This window comes from Gigantopelta aegis, chromosome 15, assembly GCF_016097555.1.
Source record: "Gigantopelta aegis isolate Gae_Host chromosome 15, Gae_host_genome, whole genome shotgun sequence".
NCBI classification, from domain to species: domain Eukaryota; kingdom Metazoa; phylum Mollusca; class Gastropoda; order Neomphalida; family Peltospiridae; genus Gigantopelta; species Gigantopelta aegis.
This window is the reverse complement of record NC_054713.1, coordinates 11579300-11598648: the sequence shown is the minus strand read 5'-3', so window position 1 is coordinate 11598648 and position 19349 is coordinate 11579300. Positions and strand designations below refer to the sequence as shown.

The 19349-nt window shown below is 35.8% G+C and overlaps 2 protein-coding genes across 3 annotated transcripts in view; both read right to left on the bottom strand.

The window, feature by feature from the left end:
• LOC121390060 (phosphoinositide 3-kinase regulatory subunit 4-like) overlaps positions 1 to 908 on the bottom strand; it is a 47492-nt gene extending 46584 nt beyond the window's left edge. Inside the window, exon 1 of one of the 2 annotated variants that reach the window (XM_041521767.1) lies at positions 832 to 908. The gene's annotated coding sequence lies outside the window, so the exon portion shown is untranslated. Of the gene's footprint in view, positions 1 to 792 lie in introns of both variants that reach the window. The other variant, XM_041521768.1, reaches the window with a different exon arrangement.
• A 4114-nt stretch (positions 909 to 5022) lies between these two features.
• LOC121390111 (28S rRNA (cytosine-C(5))-methyltransferase-like) lies at positions 5023 to 18585 on the bottom strand. The gene is made up of 8 exons (XM_041521840.1): positions 18440 to 18585; positions 17067 to 17249; positions 15104 to 15224; positions 13517 to 13619; positions 11218 to 11353; positions 9076 to 9191; positions 7849 to 8027; positions 5023 to 6778 (listed from the first exon to the last, which is right to left on the bottom strand). The coding sequence occupies exons 1-8, from the start codon at positions 18530 to 18532 to the stop codon at positions 5328 to 5330; spliced, it is 2382 nt and encodes a 793-aa protein (XP_041377774.1). The 5' UTR covers positions 18533 to 18585; the 3' UTR covers positions 5023 to 5327.
• Positions 18586 to 19349: the final 764 nt, after the last annotated feature.

The window sequence follows — 19349 nt, the reverse complement described above, 5'->3', positions numbered from 1 at the left end:
CCATAAAATTCCAAAAAGGGCAATTTGATTTTGTCGTAACCAAATGAACCGAGCTCCCAAAAGGAATAAGATATGTAGTAGGGGGTCCAGGGGCATACCTCCCAATTTAGTGTTGTATAATGTGAATGATGAAATTAAAACAACAAAAGTTACTTCAAACAAGGGCACTTCAAACAGGTAGTGGTGTCATTAGTCCGAGTACTCTGCAATTTGAGAGCTAGACGGACATTTGTACAGTTATGATGGGTTTTTTGCCATCAGAAATATCTCTATAGTAAAAATATTTGTTATTGGCAAACTTGAAAATGATCAATGTAAAGGTATTTAGTGTCAAACTTTGACTGTTTGTAGTATGAGAGAGTGGATCTTTGTCTTCCGTGTGGTAGTCCGCCATTCCGTGGTTTCGCCATAGAGATATCAAATGTCCGTCTATCTCTCGAATGGCAGAGTATTCGGGTGTCATGTGACCTCTCTCTTAATGCACTAATAATGCATGCATTTTTGGAATAAAATTCTGGGGATGCTTTGCCACTTTTAATTTTAAAACATAACAATTCACCACATAACTGACTGGTGGTTTGTGTAAATTTGACACTGCGAAACTGACAAGCAAACAGAAAATTAAATATTGTGCCATGTATTAATGTAACCAATCTTTTTCTGATTAAACAGTCACTGAGTCAGAAATATATTTAACTCATAAATTCAGCTGACGGGAGATGTATTGTCTATCAGATTAATTATAATGCAACTTGATTATTATTATTGTACAATGTCAAATTGAACCCTTACCAATTACCAAGGTTTTTTCTGCAATATGTGTAACATTACCATTTACGTCTACAGTTGTAATCATTGAAAAAATAATAACAACACTCCCCACTTTCTGAATGGACAACAGGAAGAAAAATATTAAGTCTCGCTAACAAGAGACTTGTCTGAACGAGACTACAAATGAAAACATTTGATCGATACAACTTCAAAGTATCATAAATTATGACCGCATAAGACATATTGCAGAGTTTATTCACTACAGAAGTGGGTACTTGTAGGCAAATCGAAGTACTAGTATGTCAAATTAGTAATCGGATTCATTCCTTTCAGTTCTATTGCCCGTTTTTGTCACACGCCTAGCAGACGCCAGAACATTCGTACCATTTCGGCTAAACTCGCAAGTGAGCGAGGTGAACCGAATGAAACGTTCGTTTGTTTCCGTAATGGCAAGCCGTCATAAACTTTTAAAGGTACTTGCTCCTTTATCTCAACGTTGTCGCGTATTTTTGTCTAAAACTTAGCTTCCTGATTAAAATACTAATTTCTTCAATTTAACAGTTTCATTTCTTCCATTTTATCAATTTATTGTCAAATGTTCTCTTTAAATGTTGCAGACGCAAGTTTTCACCTGTAAAAATGGACACTAACTTTGGTTAATCAACAAACCTGTAACACATTTAAAGTTACAGCAGAGTGAAACAAGTCTGTGACGTTGAAATGGGGAAATACCAATAAAAAAAGACTAGAGCTTGTTTAACCATTACTGCAAAGAGGTACATGCATTTAAAAAAAAAAAAAATCTGTGGTATTAGAAAGACCAGGATGACCGGAAACACTTTGGTGTACAATAAAATCTAAGTAATGTCTGATTTCAGTTTTCAAAAATAGTGTTTAAAAACTAGGGTCTGTCTCTTTAAGGCCATATGTACCTTATGTGTATCCCATTTTTTTGGCAATAAAAGTTTTATGTACAAATCTTGTATAAATTTGTGTGACAGCACAGAATACAAAAATTTCAAATCTTATCTTGAGACTAAATGTATAATATGTATATGCTTGTGATCAATTGAATTATCATACTCGCAGATAGGATGTATTTGTAAAAAGTCCTTGCAAAATTACAATAAATTGTCAAAATTCCGAAGCATGCCAAATGGTCAAATCAACACACTTTCTTGAATTTTTATTGACATTATATGACAATCAAGATTACCGTACGCTGAATGTAGCTAACAGAGAAATATTTTAAGCGAGAGCTAGACAGAGCATAGGTGTCAGAATTTAACAGCAACTGGGAGGGGGAAGGGATAATATAAAAAATTAATTTGATTTTCAGCTGAGGGCCTACGCATTATTATCAGAGTTGAGAGCAGTGCCTCCTGTCATTCTCCCTCTACTTTGGACATCCATGCAGAATTGATACACAACTGGCTCCTTTGGTTCCTTCAGTGGGCCTATTGGGCTATTTCTTGCTCCAGCCAGTGTACCACAACTGGTATATCAAAAGCTGTGGTATGTACTACCCGGTCTGTGGGATGGTGCATATAAAAGAACCCTTGCTGCTAATCGAAAAGAGTAGCCCATGAAGTGGTGAAAGCGGGTTTCCTCTCTCAATATCTGTGTGGTTCTTAACCATATGTCTGACGCCATATACGGTAACTGTAAAATACAATGTGTTGAGTGCGTCGTTAAATAAAACATTTCTTTCTTTCTTACTGTGTATATATTTTAACAGTTGACCAATGGCAGTCGACCTCTTATAATTACTGTTGCGTGGATATAGTTTGGAACCAGACGACAAACTGACTATTTATAAATATATTTTCCAAATAATTATTATTAAATGAAAATTTATATATATATATATATATATATAAAATAATAAAATCCCAGGACTTTCCTGGGGATTAATTAATTTTCTCCAGGAGTTTTAAGTACTTTCCAGAATGAAAATAAAATTTAAGCACTTTAAATCTAGGGTTTTCCAGGATGCGTGCGAACCCTGTATCAGAATTGAGGGCAGTGCCTCCTGTCATCCTCCCCCTATTTTGGACACCCATGCAGAATTGATACACAGCTGGCTCCTTCAGGTCCTGGATTCTTCTCATGCCTGTTGAAGTGTTCTAACTTACAATGATACAAACACCCAGCCAACCTAGACAGGCTATCACATCTTCCTCACTGAAAAATAAGGCTCGTAGTCGACAGGCACAGACAACAAATCATGTTCACTTCTGGGGTAGATTGGCTTATGGATCATACATGGTATTTAGTCACAGAGTAAATAATCAACCCTCTCCAGGTATTAGAATTGGCCATGGAGCTTATGGATATCAAGCTGGGGTTGTATATTTAGCCACAAAGTACGAATAACCAACTGTTCCCATGTATTGGTTTTAGCTGTGGTGCTAAAACATTTTGGTGGTTCTTAGGACATAGATTGTGGTGCTTGGCTCCGAATGAGTGACGTGTCCATTATTGGGATGGATTTGCTTATAGATCATGAAGTTGGGGTGCTATGTATACATGGTATTTAGCCACAGAGAATGAATAATCAACTGTTTGTAATTGTCAGTATTGGCTATGGTGCTTAACACAATTTTGGTAGTTCTTAAGCTTATGTCTGTACGAGTGATATCCATTAAATGGGTGGATTAGCTTATGGATCATCAAATTGGGGTGCTATACATGGTATTTATCCAAAGAGAATGAATAATCAACTGTTTGTAATTATCAGTATTGGCTATGGTGCATAGCATAATTTTGGTAGTTCTTAAGCTTATCTCTGTACGAGTGATATCCATTTAATGGTTGGATTTGCTTATGGATCATGAAGTTGGGGTGCTATAGGCCTATATGATATTTAGCTACAGAGCATGAATAATCAACCAACTCCAGGTTGGGGTGGTATATGTATGGTATTTAACTAAAGAGAGTGAATAATCATAATCAACTGGTATTATTGGCTAAACACAACTGCAGTGGTTCTTAAGCTGATCTCTGTATGAGTGACATGTCCATTTAATGGATGAATTTGCTTATGAATCATGAAGTTGGAACACTATACATGGCATTTAGATCGATATTGGCCATGGTGCTTTGTACAATTTCAGTGGTTCTTGGCCTACAGGCTGTGATGCTTAGCTCCAAGTGAGTGATATCATTGGTTGTGGTGCTAAACACAACTGCAGTGGTTCTTAGGATGTAGGTCGTGGTGCTTAGCTGCACATGTCATACATGTATGTCAATTTTGGGGATAGATTAGCTTATAGATATCATGGTATTTTCCCACAGTCACAGCGAGTGTGAATAATCAAACATCCCCAGGTATCGGTATTGGCTGTGGAGCATGGGCTCCCAACCAGTGACCCACAACTAGTATATCAAAGGATGTGGTATGTGATGTCTGTGGTAAAATGTGTATAAAATATTCTTTGCTGCTAATGTCAGAATTATCATTGACCAATTTTTGACAAACAATTGCCAATGATTAATAAATCAATGTGCTATAGTGGTGTTTATTAAACATAACAAACTTGTGGTATCATTAATCAAATATTCCATTTCTTTTTAATAAAGCCTGTGTTATGGGAACTACATAAAGGAAAGGAATGTTTGCAGGGCTTCTAGAATTTTCATAAAATCCATTAGCCATGGGATCAGGGATTTTAAAAATTTACTTGCCACGATTAAAAATTCACTAGCCCTACTTTACTTAAAGTTAATACAATTTTACTAATTACTAGTATAAATTAAAAATGTTACCTAAAGAGGGAGATAGAGCTTAAAACACTAACATTGAGGGGTTGGGTGTAGGCAGGATATTTATATTTACAAAATAGACTAAACTGCAACATTTGACCAAAAATATTCACTAGCCGTCGGGCATAGCAATAGTAGTTATTTACTAGCCCAACATTGAATATCACTAGCCATGGGAGTAGGGCTACCATAATCTAGAAATCCTGGTTTGTTTAGCGACACCTCTTGGATGTTTTTAAACTACAACTATTTGGTGACTAACATATGGTTATTTTGACACCTAGTGATAAGCACTAGAGCAAATTCATTAAATAAACCACTGGACTAGTGCCAATCAAAAGTTAATAGTACGTCAAATTTTCTACTGGTCCATGTTTTTTGCTATGGACATTTTCTTAATTGCAGGGGTTTATGTAATAAAGTAAAAAACAAAGAATTAAACTGAAAATAAAGCTAGATGACAAAAGAAATGAAGAAAACTTTAAGTATTTTTTCTTTTATTAATACTTATCCTGACCTCTGACCGTGTGCATTTCCCCCCTTTTTCCACTTTATGGTCTGAACATTCAACAGCCGAATGGCTACGAAATCTTTCGATGTACACATTCCTAGTTCCAGTAGAATGTTCAGACCGTAAGATGGATACTGGGGTAAATGTCAAAGCTCAGAGGTCAGGATAGAGTATAAAGAAAATGTTTATTACTGACAATCGCTTTTGGTTTAATGTCATCCAAGTGTACATTTGGCAACATGTCATTTGGGTAAATTTAAATTTTGTATCTGGCACACAACTAATCTGTTTTTGTTTTTGAGTGTTTTTTCTTCTTTTTCTTTGCTTTTTTCAAAGGAGAATCCTCTAATTTGTCAATGTTGGCAATGTCACAAGATTCACTTGTATCAATATTTTTCTTATTTGTTTTATGTTTTGGGCTTTGTTTCTTTATTGAGTCATTTGGTTTTAAAACACATTCTCTCGTAGCGTTATCATTTTCATTTTCATATTTGTTTTTCCTCTTTTTCTTTTTGCTGATACTTTCTTCACCACTATTATCTAATAATGAACATTGCTCAAACTGACTTTCATTTTTCAGTTCATGTTTTCTCTTCTTTTTCTTTTTGCTGCTTTCAGTGCTAGAGTTCTCATTTTCATTTAAATCGCATTCTTCAGTTTGACTTTTCGTTTCAATTTTATGTTTCTTCTTCTGTTTCTTTTTGCTAATACATTCCTCACTACTATCCATCAATAACGAACACTCATCAAGCTGACTGTCGTTTTCACATTTATGTTTTTTCTTCTGGGTTTTTTTGCTACTATTTTCTTCACTACTATTCATCAACAATGAACCATCTTCCCGCTGATTTTCATTTTCAGATTTGTATTTTCTGTTCTTTTTCTTAATGCTGATACAGGTACTAGTTTCTTCACTACCAGTTCTCAATGGTGAATCTGCTTCAACCTGATCTTTGTTTCCACATTTTCTTTTTTTCTTCTTTATCTGTTTGCTGTTACTTTCTTCACTGCTTACCATTAATAGCCGACCCTCTTCAAGTTGATTTTCAGTTTCAAATTTGTGTTTTTTTTTCTTTTTCTTTTTGCTGCTATGTGAGTTGGTGCTGTCACTGACTGGTGCAGACCCATCCAACAAATCGTCTGTGTCTTCCATTTGTCTTTCTTTCTTCTTCTTTTTTCTACTACCATCCATTGTTTCATTATCTTCTTCACAACTTTGTGTAACAAATGGGGTTTTATTATCAGAAATTTTCCTCTTTTTGGCCTTTTTACCAAGATTCTTCTGCTTTGCATTGGTGTCTTCAACTTTTTCATCTACATCAGCCTTTTCAACGTCCTTCTCTAAAACGTTAAGATTATTTCCCTTGGAATGTGTAGAGTTATCTCCAACTGGAATTCTTTCAAAACAAGCCACAAAGAAGCCGTTGGTGAGATGTTTTTCCGTACAAACACGGATCATCGAATCGCCATGTGGGTAAGCACTGGATCCCCGCGTTGTCCAGTCTGGAAATGCCTTTTTTAAGACAAATGTTTCTGAGACTTGGCTGAGTACATCCTCCACGACTCGTTCATTTTCCTCGGTATGAATTGAGCAGGTGGAGTAAACAACACGCTGGGCATTGGGGAACTTCAGAGCATGTTTCAAAAGGGAGGCCTGGAAGTTGGACAGACTTGTGAGTCGTTGTTTAGATGTATTGTCGCCTGTCAGGTGGTCCAGTCGAGTTACAATACCTGAAATGGTGAAGGAAATATTAAAATATTTTAGAGCCAACTTTACGAAAGGTGATCATGGTTTTATTTAAGAGGCATGTAAGTATTAAACACAGACAAAGATACCACCAGAATACATTCATTAATTCATCATTGGCCCTGTCAAAAATTTGTTAATGCTGACAAGTAGTCTTCAGAGGAAACCCAGTACATTTTTACATTAGTAGCAAGGGATATTTTATATGCACTTTCTCACAACAGGACATCATATACCACAACTGTTGATAAACCAGTCTTGGGGCACTGGTTGGGATGGGAAAAAAACCAATCAGAGAATGGGTCCACGGAGGGGGTTTGATCCTACAACCAAAGATCTCTATCTGAGCTAGATCTAGCACTCTTGTAAGGACTAAATGCAAACAAAATAAGACGTGTGCACATGACTATAGATCTGCATTTAAATTGTACCATGCTTGTTTTCCCATTGACAAAAGTGTGCAATAAATAGAGGATTCGTCACAAGTGTTTTTTAATATGGAAAATATCAACCGAGTTTATGTTAATCAGCATTTGTCGAGGCTCTGCCGAGACAAATGCCGATTAACTAGATGAGGTTGATATTTTACATATTAAAAAACACCAGTAGCGAATTCTATTTCTCCTATAAGACTTCTAAAATAACATTTTAATTCAATTTTTAGTAAATCACAGTACTAAAGTCGCTTCTATCGATTAGCACAAATTAGTTTGAAGTCACGCATTTTAACTAAATCTTTGAAAACGTTACACTCAGGTCTTGTTGGCTTGTAAACAAATGACCCATCCACAGCAACACATTACCTAGAGACCTTGCAAATTTGCATACCATTATTAACCGGGTTAATATACTAAATTATCACATGGGTATCATAGGTAAGTTATAGGATAAATATGTGTAACTGCACACTTTTTAAACCACACCTCTCATCGAGTTAAATTTTCTTATCGTGTCATGCAATGTCACTTGGGGGTGGGTGGGGTTGGTGGTACAAGTCACACATAATTCTTTTTCAGATAATTATGACCAATCAGAACAGTTTAAAATGTTTCACCTGATCCACTGCAGGATGGGTCCACTAGGATGTACTCGGCAGTGAAAAACTGTGGATCCTCGGGACTGACGGACAGAAAGTCCTTACAGAAGAGTTCTGCGTTCTCTACCCCGGCACGAACCAGCAGCGTCTTCATCGTGTTCAAGCGTGGGCGATCACGATCAAACGCAAAGATTTTCCTACAAAGATAACAATTTTTTTTATAAAGAACACAGTTAGAAACAAAGTTTTGCATACATTAGATGTGGTAATAAAAAACCCAAAAAGGTCTCCCCCCTCCCCAGTCAAAAAAACCAAACCAATGACAAGTTTCAAGTTACTGTGACATTTTTATCATAGAACAAGCAAGGGAGTACCTTGAGATTGTGGCCACTGCAACATGTTTATGATATTCGGAGCCGTTTTTAAGTTAAGACATCGGCGAGTTGGCCAACTCTGTTGTGACAGTTGGTAGTCTGATCCAAGCATAACATTACAGAATTAATGCAATAAAACACAAACTATAAAAAATAAAAAAATCTTTGTATTTAAATAATGTTGAATGTTGACAAGTGTGTAGGTTATAAAATTAAAAGTTTCATACCATTAGAGCACACTGATTTAGTAATCATTGGTTACTGCATATTAAACATTCGATCTTTTATATGCACTTCCCACCAGACAGGACAGCACATACCCCTGACTTTTTTATACCAGTTGTGATGGTTTGGATTAAACAGAGAAAATAAAAAGATGTACGGACCATAGAAGCAAAAAAACCTAGAAGAAGTAGGTGTCATTTTAGGCTGTTCAGACCAGTTACTTGGAATAGGGCAGTATACATGTACGCTTGTTCTGAATGTACACAGCATTCTGAAAGTACTGCTAAAGCAATACAAGTCCCCTACCATTTTCATATCTCCTAAATTCAAGGACCATAACTCTGTGAAAAAAAATGGGTAAATAAAAGTTAAAATTTGATTTGTAACCGTTCATAATAAAGCTATATACAAAATTTCATCTCAATATCTTCAGGCATTGCAAAGCAATTATTTTCATATCTCCTAAGTTCAAGGGACATAACTGTGAAAAACTGGTAATTTGTCTTGAAAGTCCAATCAGAGAATACGTCCACTGATGGGGTTTGATCCTATGACACAGGGTACTGCAGATGAGCACTCTGCTGACTGAGCTAGAGCCTGCCTCTACGAGGGCTATATTACCACCACTGAGTAAAGAGTTTCATACCCTGTGTTTCCCATCAGACTGGCTATGTGACTGGTTTTGTTACCAGGAGCAGCACAACAGTCTATGACGACGCTGTGTTCGGGAGCTTTCAGAATGTGAGCAGGAAAACAACTAGCCTGGAAAATAGTAAAACAAAATGATTAGCTAGCAAAATAAACACATTAAATCTCTAATTCACTTCTGTTAGTGAACAATTAAAGGGACAGACCCTAGTGTTTAAACACTTAGGTATATTTTTCACCTAGACCCTAGTTTCAACCCGCAAAAATGGACACTAAGTTTGGTCAATTTACAAACATGTAACAAATCTGGATACAGCAGAGTGAAACAAGAGTCTGTGATGTTGAAATACCCTTAAAAATAGACTAAAATGCGACTACATAACCGTTACTTTCTCAGACGCATGTGCGTTTTTTTAAAATATGAAAATGCATTTTGTGGTATTAGTCACACCAGCATGACCAGAAAAACTTTGGTTGTATGGAAATGGATATCTAAACAATAAAATATAAGCAATGTTTGATTTCATTTATCATAAACAGCTCTAATTGTGAAACATATGCTATAGTGTATAAAAACTAGGGTATGTCCCTTTAACAATAAAAACAAGCATTCTGAGTACTGCTAAAGCAATACATCTCCCCATCTGGAGCCACACATTATTTTCTAAGATTAATTGGTAAATTGCTTTAAAAGTCAAATGTGATCTGTAACAGTACATAATAAAGATATACACAAAATTTCAGCTCAATATATTGAGGCATTATGGGAAAAAAAGTCTGAAAAACAAATTTTCATATCTCCTATGTTCAAGGAACATAACTGTCAAAAATGGGTAAAGTGTCACAAATGTAAAACTTGATCCGTAACAGTATATGATAAAGCTATACACAAAATTTCAGCTCAATATATTGAGGCATTATGGGAAAAAAAGTCTGAATTTTTATTTTTCATATCTCCTATGTTCAAGGGACATAACTGTCAAACATGGGTAAATTGTCACAAATGTAAAACTTGATCCGTAACAGTATATGATAAAGCTATACACAAAATTTCAGCTCAATATATTGAGGCATTATGGGAAAAAAAGTCTGAATTTTTTTTTTTCATATCTCCTATGTTCAAGGGACATAACTGTCAAACATGGGTAAATTGTCACAAATGTAAAACTTGATCCGTAACAGTATATGATAAAGCTATACACAAAATTTCAGCTCAATATATTGAGGCATTATGAAAATGTCTGGAAAATTTTATGTGGGACAGATGGATAAACAGTCCGACAGACAAATGGACTAAGACAAAACTTATAGTTTCCTCCAGTTGGACAGTAGTGGACTAATAAATATATTTCCATTCACCTTGTTGGTGACGAAAGCGGTATTTTTAAACAGAACTGAAATGTTAAAAATCTCATTCTGTTGTACTGGTCAACAAATCACTTTTATTTTCATGTCTACATCCATTTTAGGCCTAAAGCACATTTATTTTTAAATCTCTATTTCCAGCTTAGGCCTAAAGTACACCAGAGCCGAGTCTCATTTTGGCAATTATGGTACCAATCAAAAAAGAAACATATTCAATTAAATGTGACAAAACACAGAGAAACTGGGTCTTCATCTGGGTCTGGCAAGTATGGTACCAGATTAAAAACACTGAATCAATTGTGACAAAACACACTGCTACTGTGCTGGTGCGAACTATAGATATGGCAACAGATGACATAGAACACACTTTTATTTTGACAGTGCCAGCTTCAGTGTGTTTTGTGCTTTATATTATCATGTACATAAAGTTTGTTTTGTTTAACGACACTACTAGAGCACATTGATTTATTAATCGTCTGCTACTGGGTGTCAAAATGTTTGTGTTGTTTAACGATACCACTGAAGCACATTGATTAATTAATCATTGGCTAATGGATTTCAAGCATTTGGTTATTTTTACATATAGTCTTAGAGAGGAAACCTGCTACATCTTTTTCCATTAGTAGCGAGGGATCTTTTATATGCACCATCCCACAGACAGGATATCACATACCACGGCCTTTGATATACCAGTTGTGGTGCACTGGCTGGAATGAGAAAAAAATAGCATGTACTTTTGACGATTCTTGATTTTTTTTTAAAGTGGTAAACGTACTCTGTCTTGTAGAACAATGCTGCCTGAATGATACAGGTCGTGATCATGAAGCTCGGTTCTTGGTGGAAAGATCAACACATCGGGTAAAACTGGGTCCACCATAAACTCATCTTCTTTCAGTTTAGAAATATTTGAACTGAAAAGATAATATCTATATTATGACATAACATTATGACTCTGTGTGGGTGAAACAATGCCCAGAATAAATTTATCTTTACTAAAAACAATATTTTATTAAAGAAGAAAAAATATGCATGTACGCAGCTGCGTACAACCTGTGATTACAAATACTTTTTTTTAATTAAAATATATTATGTAAATGCGTGTATGCTTCATGTTTTATTCCATCGTCGAAAAAGTCTGCGTATCACCTGGAAATCCCAAGCTAGGCCCCTGAGAACTATGTTAATGTGTAACAGTTCCAGCTCTTGAAATTTGTGATGGCAATCGACAGTACTGCCACAAAAACAAAATTGCAGCAAAATTTATCTTGAATGTCATTTTTCTTATTATCATGTATTTACTATGTTAGTAATGTATTCGCACTAATTTGTCATTGTAAAGGTATACCGGCCTCGGTGGCATCGTGGCAGGCCATCGGTCTACAGGCTGGTAGGTACTGGGTTCGGATCCCAGTCGAGGCATGGGATTTTTAAACCAGATACCGACTCCAAACACTGAGTGAGTGCTCCGCAAGGCTCAATGGGTAGGTGTAAACCACTTGCACCAACCAGTGATCCATAACTGGTTCAACAAAGGCCATGGTTTGTGCTATCCTGCCTGTGGGAAGCGCAAATAAAAGATCCCTTGCTGCTAATCGGAAGAGTTGCCCATGTAGTTGCGACAGCGGGTTTCCTCTCAAAATCTGTGTGGTCCGTAACCATATGTCTGATGCCATATAACCGTAAATAAAATGTTTTGAGTGCGTCGTTAAATAAAATTCTTCTTTCTTTGTAAAGGTATCTGAATTCTAAAGTCTGCAGTTTTCATCTCAAAAGCAAATAAAAACTATACTCTTTAAAAAAAGTAGGGGAACTCTAATAAGAATTTACAATTGCCAAAATTGTAAGGTATATTATCTGTTGGGAATGGTTATATGATAATAGTGAATTAATTGGACAAACATTACAACCGGTAGTTCAGTATTACAGTAGGTTTTATGACCATCAAAGATCTTGAAAGACGATTGGGGTCAGAAATGAAATTTGAAAGTTGACGGTTTTTTATCAGTAAATCGCAAATTCAAACAATAAAAATGACTAAAAGCAAAACAATAACAACTGTATGATCAACAGAATGAAAAAGATTGACAGAAATAATGTTCCACAGTGACTAATGGACTTTCCTGGAAACTGTCAAAATTGAGAATGACACCCCACGCACGTGTACGGGGCAACTGTGTGATGCATGTGCAAACTATAGAATGTGTTTCGGTGTGTTGATAAACAGACTGCGTTCTTTTCTAGGATGTCTGTGGTCAAAACGTATGTTCATTCTAATAGTTGATATTAACATTAATATTTCAGGTTCCCCTACTTTTTTTGAAGAGTATATAATAAAAGGTTACCCTAAAACTGCATATTCTGTGACAACAAAAAAAGCTTAAGAATGAAGAAAAAATCTGTAGAATTTAAATACTGGTACCGATTCAAGAGGGAAGTCACGACATTGTTAAAACATCTTTTGACTCTGCTTTGTGCAAAGATGCCATTTTTTATATGATAATTGTTTTGTCATTCGTTGTTCAGTTTTACCTAAAACAGCTTACCCACATCGGTTTTAAAGTTAGTTTTCTCTTTAACTACACCACTAGAGCACATTGATTTATTAATCATAGGCTACTGGATGTCAAACATTTGGTAATTTTTACATATTATATTAGAGAAGAAACCTACTATATTTTTTCATTAGTAGCAAGGGATCTTTTATATACCATTCCACAGACAGGATAGCACATACCTCGACCTTTGATATACCAGTCGTGGTGCACTGGCTACCTTACACAGCTTACCAAGAAAGAAAGGTTTTATTTAACGACACACTCAATACATTTTATATTGTTATATGGCGTCAGACATATGGTTAAGAACCACACATATATTGAGAGAAGAAACCCGCTGTTGCCACTTCATGATTAGCAGCAAAGGAACTTTTATATGCACCATCCCAGAGACAGGGTAGTACATACCATGGCCTTTGATATACCAGTCGTGGTGCACTGGCTGGAACGAGAAATAGCCCAATGGGCCCACTGACAGGGATCTATCCCACACAGACCGCGCATCGAGCGACAGCTTACCAAGATGTATTCTGTTTCCACTCTTCTGCTTCGAATGTAGCTAACACGTCCTGTACAGTTGTGTTCAGCAGGTTAACCCTAACGTACCTCGGCAGACTCGTAGCTGAAACAGAAACAATATGTTTATGTCTTAACTATATTTTCAATCTCTCAACAAAGATATTAAAGCTTAGGAGCAGTCCCACAGCTACATTTATACAAAATCTGGCACATTGTATATTCCAGGGGAGGGAATTGGTGAACTGTAAAAAAGAGGAAATCTAGAGGGGTCCGGGGGCAAGGACGATTAAAATGAGAGGAAAACTGCGGATCCGAGGAGAATTCCCACCCCTGATACTCGCATTCACATATCAGTGAAAATCCATTTAGTGGGTGCCCCAATAACATGTGGCCAAAGGCCACAAAATGTTTCCTAATGAAATTCCTCGGATTCTCCAAACATAATATGATTTTTTTTTTTTTTTAATTAACTGTCGCAAAATTTAGGGGGCCCCCGGCCCCTCCCCCTTAGATTTGCCACTCCATATAACATCAACCTTGGTAACTGCTGTAGTTGTGATATGAAATGCCGTAGGTCAGAGCCTTTACTGATGGCAGATGTTTGCCACAGGATAAAAATTATTGCCACTGACTGAAGGAATAATGTTTGGGTTTATTTGTTGCAAACGTTACTGGTTTAAATTGCTGTAGGCAAGCAAAACATTTCAAAGTTGTGAGAGGTAATAAATTCTAAAGTTTGAGCCTTATAATAAATATGTTGAGGTTTTTTTAAAGGGACATACCCTAGTTTTTAAACACTACGGCATATGTTTTACTATTAGAGCCGTTTTTGACAACTGAAATCATACTTTACTTCGATTTTATTGTTTAGATTATCCATTTCCATACATTCAAAGTGTTTTTGGTCATCCTGGTGTTTTTAATATCACAAAATGCATTTCTCATATTTCTAAAAACGCAGTTATGGATAGAGTTTTAGTCTATTTTTAGAGGGTATTTCAAAGTCACAGACTCATTTTTCACTCAATTGTAACTTTATTCAAATGTGTTACAGGTTTGTAGATTAACTAAATGTAGTGTTAATTTTCACGGGTTGAAACTAGGGTATGTTCCTTTAAGAAAAAGGAATATAAGACTCCCATCACATGTGGTCATGTGGGATAGAAAAAGTACACCCGAGATGGTGGAAATTTCGACCTGGACGAGGCTTGCCAAGCCCCATGGTCGGAATTTTCACCACCAAGGCTGCATATGATGGAGTCTTTTTCTCTCATTCATTCAGTAAATAAACTATTATTTTACACGATAAAACAAAGATGGCTGAACAAGTAACTTTTTTATTTGACCATTTTATAATAAATAAACTACACTATCATATTTGCCATGTTTGTTTCATGTGTTAAATAATATTTAACACTACATCATCTTGCGCAAGTGTGTGATATCCCATGTAGGACAGAATTTTTTTACATAGCTTTCTTTCATGGGACAGCTCTGTCCTATATACCTGAGGATGAGAGAAAGACTGTTACACAATGGGAAGATGAAACTGCAATTTAAACAATGTTCTTTTCTTTCTATACTCACAGTATGCAGTTTTTGTGATCACATCTTCCGACACCAACTCTTTTAGACAGGTCACCCGTTCCTTCTCCAGTAGTGCGGTGCACTCTGCGTCAATCTTGTTTCCATGTTTCAAAATGGCTTTCTAAAAAAACAACCACAATATTAATTATGATAAACTGTTACTTAAAATGATGTCTATTGGTATATATGTTTTGTTTTTGCAAATAAAGATGGAATGATCACAGTTACTGCATACAAAAAAAAAAAAAAGGTTCAAGGTTTGTTTTTATAAAAAGATAATTTTTACAGATTATCATAGTGTGAAGTTTATTTCAAGTTAATTTCATATCACACTCATCACAGTGATCTGCAGAGTTCGACAAATCCGCTAGCCCGACGCCCGTGGCTAGTGGTTTTTAAGTTTGGGCTAGTGAGAAACGTAAAACACTAGCCCACAGGGCTAGTGGTCCCCACCATCCTTATCGCTCGTGGGGTTTTTTTTCTCTCTTTTTTTTTTTTTCTCTCGGCTGAAATTTCGTTTAATACATTTGATAGTGACGTTTGTCATCGAATAATATCAACAACGCAGTCAGTATATAATAATAATCCACTTGAACTAGGTCTGTAAACTGCAGTAACATGCTATCTCTACATCGTCACAGTTACAGCATGCATTGTTTACTTTTTCCTTTCAAGTTTCTGGTACAGGAAATGAGTCTAATGACACGCGTGTTTTGATTGGTTAATCTCGCACATATGTTTTAGGCTAAGAACTTGGAAATCACCAATCGTGATAACAGGTTAATCTCAATCAAGTAAACCCCAGTCATGCTTTGAATTTCAGTGTTTGTTTTATTTACCTATTGTTTTCTAATTTAACACTTCGCTTACATGTGGTTATCGGCAATCAGGAAAACAATTTACTTTAATGGTAACCGCACATGCAACGACTCGGCTTGGCCTATTACGTGTAGCGATTTGGATAATGTGTTACAGCTACCGATACAAGATAATAACGGATTAGATGTCGCTGTTATATTCTTTTGATATCGGTCTGACAGGGGATGATGCCCTGTATTTGAGCAATTGGCATCACTGTTATACAGTGTTCCTGGCGACATAAATAGTAGGCCCTAAATCATTTAGTAAATGTATAACCCACTACCAAATACACCTAACCATCTATTACCGTGTGTCACACTGTTGTACCCTCATTTAAATTTAATTATTTAGATAGTGGGTTTAGATACCAACCATGAATTTGCTCATGGGGGGGGGGGGGGAGAGGGGTAGAGGCAAAAGCGAAAACAGGACAATGACAATGGATCACACTCGACAAAAGACCAAACGTACGACACAACAAAAAACAGAAAGTTACAACATGATTTAAGTGTTTGTCTTATTTTACCGTTATACTTGTTACAATGTTATAATGTTACAAAAATTATATAAAAATCCAGTTATAATTGATCAGGAACTTGGGCTAGTGCTTTATCTTGGTGGGCTAGTGGTTTTTACAAAGCCACTAGCCCTGTGGCTAGTGACTTTTCAAAATATTTGTCATACTCTGATCTGCATCTCGAACGTTTTTTGCAGTCAACATCACCTATCGGACCAGCAGCTATTTTGTATTTATGCTCCAACATACGTTTATTTGTTTCATTTATTTTTTTAATATTTTAAATAATTTTTTAATTATAATATATAATCATGTCTGGTCTGGCAGGGTTTCATTCACGCCAGCACAATTTGTAGCTTGCCAGACCAAATTTTCAGCCGGAATTTTAGCCCATTTCGATCCCGGGAATGAGACTGCAGTTTCAATAAATGATGAGATATAGGCTAAATCATATTTGACAAAATACATGAAATGCATCATGTATCATTTATTTATTATTTGGCCTCTTTCCCTGTGGTAAGTAATTTTCTTGAAAATGTTTAAACCCCTGTGGGGTACTACAAAAAACAAACAAATTATTTATACCTTGAAGACCCCAGCATTTTCAAGACCCTGTCCTAGAAGATGCTCATAGAGCAGAACGACTGACAAAAACGGTTTATCTTGGAAAGACGAGTCTTTGTCAAGGCCACATTTGTCCACTAGTTTCTGCAGAACCTTCTTGTATTTCAGACTTTCACACACCAGGGCATACAGCTGACGAATATTCTGAAAAGAAAATACATTTTAATGGTCATAACATTATGTTTTTAAAAATATTGTTTAGTTGTTAATCTCACTATTACAAAAAAGTACTAGGAGACAGGGCACTTCTAAGCTAAAAAGAGACCACACGCTCTTATGGATGTTAGCCAACATCACATCAATAGTCTCATTTGATTGATGGAACGAATTGGTTTTCGGCCATGCATTCTTTCATGTCCCTCCAAAAGTTTAATTAATTGTAATACAAACAACATCTTCTGAAGTTACTGATTAACAAACAAAAAAAGATAAAAAAGAAAGAAACAAAAGAAAATTTTCAAAATTGCAAATTAAAAATTTAACTTGTGTGTTTTATTAGCTTCAAATAAGAGAAAAACAAACTTAGTTACAACTAGGCCTATAGTAATGTTTATTTCAATTTTTATTTATGGAAAATAACACTGAATAATATTATAGATATATTTAAAAATAATAATAAGGCCATGAGAATGAAAGTTATAAATTTGCATCCACCGCCTGCATGCCGTGAAAAAAATTCATTATTTGCACAAAAAAGGCACTTAATGAACATCACACAAATTCAAGTTCCAAATCGTCAATAGTGGTAATGTCTACAAGGTCCTTTGCGCCAAAACTGTCATCTCCGTCATAAATTCTTAAGTGTAGCCCAGTAGAGCATTGAATCCTCAAGCAGGAAGCAGTATATTCCAAACATTGACGAAAATTGCTGAACTCTTGATATGTCGAACGATGTGATTGGTCCTTCTGTTTCAGCGCATCGAATAGACCAATGGAAAATGAATTAAAATGAAATTAAAAATTTTTAATAGTTTATATTCCATCTTCAAACATGTCAAAGACCTCATTTGGACTTAATCTACTATGGAAATAATAGATCAATAAAAATAATGAAAAATTAAAAAAAGCCTCATCATGGCTCATGTGTTTTTAAAATTGTTTGGACGAAAATCTATAACTTTCATTCTTTTGGCCTAATAAATTAACTGGAAAAAAAGAGAAAGAAAAGTAATAGGCCTATGGAAAAAGATGTTGGGTGAATTGACAAATATCTGGGTTTGACCTGACTGGGGTAAACTGAAATGTGAGGTACACTCAGCAACACTGGTCAAGTGTGGGGGGAGGGGGGCTGGCTTTGGGGAAAATGTGTGGTACTCTGTGTACTATCAACATACTGGATATTTTGAAGCAAATACAAGTGACTTTATCGACGCTTTCTTGTCGTCAATAATTTTGATGATTCGAGCTGATTCTATGTACAAATTCATGACTTAAAACAGATGTTAATTATTGTAAAGCATGTTGTTCATGGGCGCGTCCATATTGCAAGGGAAGTAAGCCCAGCTAAATTAAAACTAAAATCTGAAACAGGACATGTGCAAAAGATTCGGAATGGAATTAGCAAGACCCGAATTTATACAAATTAATTTTTTTATATATATATATACTAACGCATTATCCCCATATGCTCTCAGTTATTGTTATTTGGAGTTAGAAATAACTTTTTTCTTTATTGAAATTATTCTGTCTTTGAAATTTTATTAAATTACTTTATTAAAAAACGCGGTTTCATTTGTTGGTTCACAGGAGCGATTTCAGGGGGCGAGGGTATCGAGCGTCGACATAATATGAATTAATAAGGTCTCGTTATTGGGCACCTGTCGGTCTAGGTGTCGGTGGGCATATGGCTATTTCTCATTCCAACCAGTAAACCACGACTGGTATATCAAAGACCGTGGTATGTGCTATTCTGTGGGATGGAGCATATAAAAGATCACTCACTACTAATGAAAACAAAATGTAGCGTTTCTTCTCTAATATTATATGTCAAAATTACCAAATGTTTTACATCCAGCAGCCGATGGTTAATACTTCGATGCACTCTAGTAGTGTCGTTAAACAATAAAAACTTTAAAACATTAGATAAGGTTATTTTGAATTAAACATGATCCATTTGTTATCCAAAATGTGTTAAAAATAGCCGGGGTAGAAACGTAGGGAATAGAAAATTCATTTCAACGTGTTTAAAATATTACTTAAATATCCCTAAAGTAACACCTGTAGTCCGTCCCATCTCCCCCACCC